Source organism: Fulmarus glacialis, unplaced genomic scaffold (genome assembly GCF_000690835.1).
Source record: "Fulmarus glacialis isolate BGI_N327 unplaced genomic scaffold, ASM69083v1 scaffold9410, whole genome shotgun sequence".
NCBI lineage: Eukaryota > Metazoa > Chordata > Aves > Procellariiformes > Procellariidae > Fulmarus > Fulmarus glacialis.
In genome coordinates, this window is record NW_009187093.1 from 57,409 (window position 1) to 63,408 (window position 6,000).

Here is a 6,000-nt window from a genome sequence, read left to right on the forward strand (position 1 = left end):
TTGCTACAGCTGTCAAGCAGATGGACAATATATTTATTGTTGAAACTTACAGATAAAATATCTTATGCCTTGTAATCACAGGGGACAGTTTTTCATAAAGAAAATCACTTGGAATAGTTGTAAAAAGGACTTCCTATAATTCTACAAATTGTGGTCTTAAGTAGTATATGAATAGGTTTTTGTCCTGTTCTCAGTGCCTGTTGTTCTAAACAAGTGAAGGAATGCTGTTGCTTTACCGTGATGCAGTTGCTTTTACTTTTATACACTGTAAAATGGGCATTAACATATTGAATTAATTTTACACTCCTGTGCTCTGGGACTCAACAGTGCTAATCAGGGTGTTTTGGTTGCTGGTGTGAGTGTCTTGCCATTGTAAATCTGTAGTTTGCTAGTTGAATATTTCAGTGAGATGGTGATAATTATTACTAGCGTAACAATCAGTCACTTCAAAAGAGAAGAGGAGTTAATTTAGCTTTTGTAATTTTTCAGCCTGCATTATCTAAATTTCAGATCACCAAACATTGACTTCTGAAGTGTTTAAAAAAAAAACAAAAAAACAAACCAAAAACCAAAGAAAACCACAAAACCAAAAAAAAAACCTAAACCACACCAAAACTACTGAACTTTTGACTCTTTTAGTAGAGACAAAAATTCTTCAAATTCTACATATTAACAGCATTTGCTTCCCACCTGTGGAATTTGGAAGGAGTTCAGTGGTGGTGTTAAAGTCCACTGTATCCTTTCATTCAGTCCTTCTAAGGCTGTTAGATTAAAAATGAAACTAAACAAAACAAAACAACTGCTTTCATGTGGCACTGAAGCAACTGCCTGATTGTTGTTGGTGTAAATATATAAAAATTGGCTTCCTGGTTTGGAGCTTGACTTGTAACTGTCATAAGATGCACTCTTTAGGGCTCCAGTTACCAGACCATCAGGGATGGGTAAAAATTGTTTTGGAACACAGTTCATCAGTCTAACATTTGGGTTATCTAAAAGGTGTGGGATTTTCCCCTTTTTTCCCTAAAGGTTATGACTATTACCTATCACCCCACCCCTCACTCTTTTTAAGAAAAGACTTAAGGAGGTGAAGGAACGGAAGCTTGCTTTGCAGTACTAAACTAACTTCTTTGTAATAGAAAGGTTTCAGCTTCTATTAAAACAAAGTGGATTTTGCCTTAAAATGTGTGCCAGAGGGTTAACCAAAAGAACAGTGGTTAAATGAAGAACAGTTGATGTTGAAGAGCTGTAAGTCTTTCCCATTTGAGCATGGTTGTCTGTGCTGCTGAGCTGCACCACAGTCTTAAAAATTTGACTCCAATTGAGAGGTAACTGTTATTTTTGTACAGTGTTGCTGTCTTTTATGAAGGACTACACTCATTTAATTTCATTTAGTTTAGGAACTGTGCTTTAGTGCCTGCAGTGGCAAGACCTTTGAGACCTGTAGCTATTTTGAAAGCTGTGTGTGATGGGCAGCAGTTGTTGGGTATCCTTTACAAATATCAGTATTGCCTGCAGTCCATACTTCATTAAAGTGAAATCTCAATATGTCCAAATTCCAACTTTCAGCAGATTCCCCCTTTTTGGAGGGGGAGAGAAGTGGGGCAAAGCATACTTTACTGAAAAAGATTGTTTACCGGGAGGAGTACTTTATCTGTCTTTTGGCACGCCTTGCTTTATATGCTGATACCTTTTTATCCAGGCTGGATTCCTGTTGAAGGACCTAAGGTAGTATATTGCATGAAGTTGCTCGTTAATCCTCAGTGGACACAATTCTTCAGAACAGTTCCATGTTTCACATGGTAGCTTAGGCTGAATATATGGAACGAAGCCTTTGGAGACCAGCAGTTACTTGTGATAACCTGTTTGCTTTCAGTGTGCAACATACACTATGTATTTTATTCATACACATCCAAGAGTTCAAAAAAACCCCCACCAAACACAAACCACTTCCTTTCTATCTGTATTATAAGGACCACTGAATCATAATTACCTGTTATAAAATGTAGGGGCATAATTTTATATGACTTCAATAATCCTGGTTTTTTGTGGTTTTTTTGTTTGTTTTTTTTTTTCTTTTATGAAAGGAAAAACAAGAATGGTGGTGGCTATATATTGCAGATCGGAAGGAGCAGATGCTAATATGTATGCCATATCACGTTTGTACACTAAAAGATAAAGAAGAGGTAAAGTACTTGAAAAATTTTCTTTTGGGGTATTACAAAACTGTACTAACGTGTCTTATGGTATGCAAATACATATAGATTTTAATTTTTTCATACTTATCTCTTAAGATGGAAAACAGATTTTACTCTCCTGATAAAAGCAGAGAAGAGCCTTTTAACTGTGAAAATTAATAATGGAGAAAGAAAAAATAGTTTAAGACGACTTTCAAGTTTTCTTTTTTTCTCTCCCTGATATCAAACGCTGATGAAAACCAGTATTCGTACACAATGATCATTCTTAAAGTTATTCAAATGTGTGAGAAATACTAACTGTTCTTTTTCTGTAAAGCAGAGGCTGTGACAAATTAATTAGCCTCGGCTCATATGAACCTTTCTGAGACTGTAACCTTTGGCTGTGTTCTTTGCTTTTCTGAAAAATGGAGATTTGATGTGTTTTGTTCCTTCAAACTAGATTTTATGTTCCATTTCAAATAACAGTAGAGTTAAGCTAATACTTTCAGCAGACTAAATATTTTAACCTGTTTGGGTTTTTGAGATTTAGGAAGCATACAACAGGGTAAAATTGTGTACTTAATGTAGAGTTACTTGGTCTAATTCAGAAAATATGTGACTTGATGATTATTCAACTTTCATGGAGGGTATTGTGCTTGGGTATTCTGTCTCTTTTCTGTGGGTATTTTATTATGTAGAGATTTTTCAAAGAAGCGTCACTTGTAAGAAACTAAAACTTTTAAAGAAAAAAAGTATTATTCTGTAGTAGTATTTATTGCTCATTAGAGTACTTGGGTACTAGTTCTAATGTGTCACTTGAAAGCAGTAAGAAGTTACGGTGTGAATTCTGTTTTGCAGGTAGAGCTGAAGTTCCCAGCACCAGGCAAGCCTGGAAACTATCAGTACACAGTTTATTTAAGATCGGATTCATATATGGGATTGGACCAGATTAAACCATTGAAGGTGATGTTTAATTGTGTTATATATTTGTATTGTATTGAAAGCTACTTCATGTGGCTACCAAAACCCCCAAAGTCCTGTTATCTTCAAGAATTCAAGCTGTCCTAATTTTAAAACAGTGGCAAGGAGGGACTTCTAAGCAGTTTCTGCCTGATGCCAATAGTGGCAATTTTATGATGGATTAAATGGGACTAACGTTTGTGATGCTTTCCAGTGCCTGCATATTTTAATACACGTTTTCTCACTTTTATTCAATTTCTGCAGTATGGCTGGCTCTGCCATGCCATTTCCCTGCCCTTAGTCCTAGATACATCCAGTTAATGAGAAAAATCTGGCATGCTTTATTTCTGGAAGCAGTTGTTGGTTTTGTTTTGGGTTTTGGAGGGTTTTTTTGTTTTGTTGTTTGTTGTTTTTTTTTTTTTAAACTGTCAATTTTGTGTGGCATGTCACTGGTTTTGGGGGTTTTTTTTGTTTTCCCAAATTGGTGTGTATTGTCTGTAACCCTTTTTTCCCTGTCTTTTCTTTCTTTTCCTTTATCCAATTACAGCTGGAGGTTCATGAAGCAAAACCAGTGCCAGAAAATCATCCACAATGGGATACAGCAATAGAAGGTGATGAGGACCAGGAAGACAGCGAGGGCTTTGAAGACAGTTTTGAGGAGGAAGAGGAAGAGGAGGAAGATGATGATTAAATAATACTATTGATTGACTACAGTATCTTCACACACTGCAAACTCTTGGTCTGACTGTGGAACTGTACAATAACCAAGAAACACAGTACAGAAGCTTTGAGAAGGCTGAGTTTAATTTTTCTTTACCAATTAAGAGTGCATTATGTAACTTCTCAGTGGAGGTGAAACAAATCTGTTTCCATTGTTGCCATTGATACACCTTGGAATATGCTTATGGCTCATTATAGCCTTCAAGTGCAGGACGGTGCATTTGTTTCAATTGAAAATAAAAGCTTTTTTATTATAAATGTCCAAAAGTGTGGGCTATGTATTGTCTGATCAGTTTAGGGTCCAATTTAAATAAAAGGTACTATTAGCTAGGAGCAAACTTTAAATCAATTTTTCTGCATTAGGAATTTATTTTAGAAAACGTTTTGGTATATTTGACATTACAAATCTCTGTTGATTGAAACAACATCTGCTCAACTTTCAAACTTGATTGGTTCTGTGGTATTCATTAAATATTTTGCTGTGATACTGCTCACATCATTCATAGCTTTAAAAATCTGTTTTACTTAACTTGATCATTATAAATTGGCATCATACTCATTGCCACATTCCATATATTCTGGAGGGCTGCTTTTTTAGGACTGTTGCCTTTTTATGCCCAAGATTATAATGGAAATCATAAACTTTCTTGACTCTGCCATAGGATACTTATTAATGGCTTAAAACATTTTTAAGCCTTTATTTCATCAGATCAACAGAAGATCTGAGTCTTTTGATAAACAAAATGTCTGAAAGCAATTTTGGGACCACGTGTTATGTAAGTTGGTGGCTTTTGTGTAATACCTTTATAAAAGGCACATGATGAAAGCCGAAGTGTATTCTTAACTCTGAATCTATCTGACACTGTCGGAAACATTTTAAGGGTAAAATACAACATGCAAAGAGGGCATGTTTTGTATCAATTTTGAATTCCCATCAATAAACTGGACAATTTGATGGCTGTTTGCATTTGTAATAGTGTGCATCTCTGAGTTTTTTTACCTCAGTCTCCTGCAAGGCTGTAAACAAGACAGTGATTCTATCCCTACTCCTGTTTTAAAAAAAACAAGTCTAATTAGAGAATAAATTCAGGGAGGAGAGAATCAGGGCTGTTAGTGTATTGTATGTCTTGACAAAAGCCGTGGATGGATTCTTCCTTTTCCTCCTCTCAATAAACCAAACGAAGGTGATTAATTAAAAGTTGTATTTCTATATTTCAGAAATACATAGGAGTGTTCTGCAGGTAGGAACAGATATATTTCTGTTCCTATTTATTGAACTATGAAAATGCAATGCTGTAAAATGTGACAAATTGTCATGCAGGAAAATTTCCATCCTGTGAAAATTGCCCAAAGCCAGAACAGGTGCACACTGATTTGTGACCTTGTTTATCAGAAAGGGTTGTCACTTTAAATGCAAATTTACATTGTTATATTCTTTGTAATTGCAATAGTTGCAAATAAAATTTGAAAATGTTCTAAATGAGATTATGGTATCTTTCAAAGTACTTCTGAAGTGCATATTGTGCAGGAAAAACTGTAAAGCATTAGCAGTGTCAGGTGTTCAAACTCAAGAATGAAGACTAGGTTTAAATTAAATGGCTTGTACACTTGATGCCTTTTAACTCTAGTTTTTAATTGCAAAATACAGTAGAGAAATAACAATAAAAAAACACTAGTTCCATTCCATAGGCTTTCAAGCCAAATACTGCACTGATGAGAGAAATGCTTGAGGAAGAGTCACCAGACTTCTTATTATCAAGTAGGCAAAATGAATGCTAAACTTACATTGTTCTGCTAAAACAATTCATAGTGAACTTCTGTGGTGGTTAGAAGTTGGGAAGTGATTATGGTTAGGAGCTCTAATTGATAATAAGAACATGGGAGGGGGGGAGTGCTCTGACTACTGATCCCTAAATTTGACTACTAAAAGTCAAGGTATATTACTTGCAAGATATGAATGCATTGAAGTGATTTAAAAAAAAGAAGAAAGAATCATGTCCCTGGACTGAACACTGAAGTATTTTCTTCTTAAAGATCGAAGCTGACGGCTGGGATTACACTGAAAGTCTGCAAACCAAGGATAATTCTATCGAGCTAACAAAAGGCTAAATCTAATATTTCTTCCAATGTGGGTCTCCTTTATAGT

The 6,000-nt window shown here is 35.4% G+C and overlaps 1 protein-coding gene across 1 annotated transcript in view; it reads left to right on the forward strand.

Annotated features, from left to right (window-relative positions):
• The window catches only part of SEC63 (SEC63 homolog (S. cerevisiae)), a 56,227-nt gene extending 51,414 nt beyond the window's left edge, over positions 1–4,813 (forward strand). The window contains exons 20-22 of the mRNA XM_009573884.1: positions 2,085–2,183; positions 3,033–3,137; positions 3,682–4,813. Coding sequence (XP_009572179.1) covers positions 2,085–2,183; positions 3,033–3,137; positions 3,682–3,825 — 348 coding nt within the window. The 3' untranslated portion in view covers positions 3,826–4,813. The remainder of the gene's footprint in view (positions 1–2,084; positions 2,184–3,032; positions 3,138–3,681) is intronic.
• Positions 4,814–6,000: the final 1,187 nt, after the last annotated feature.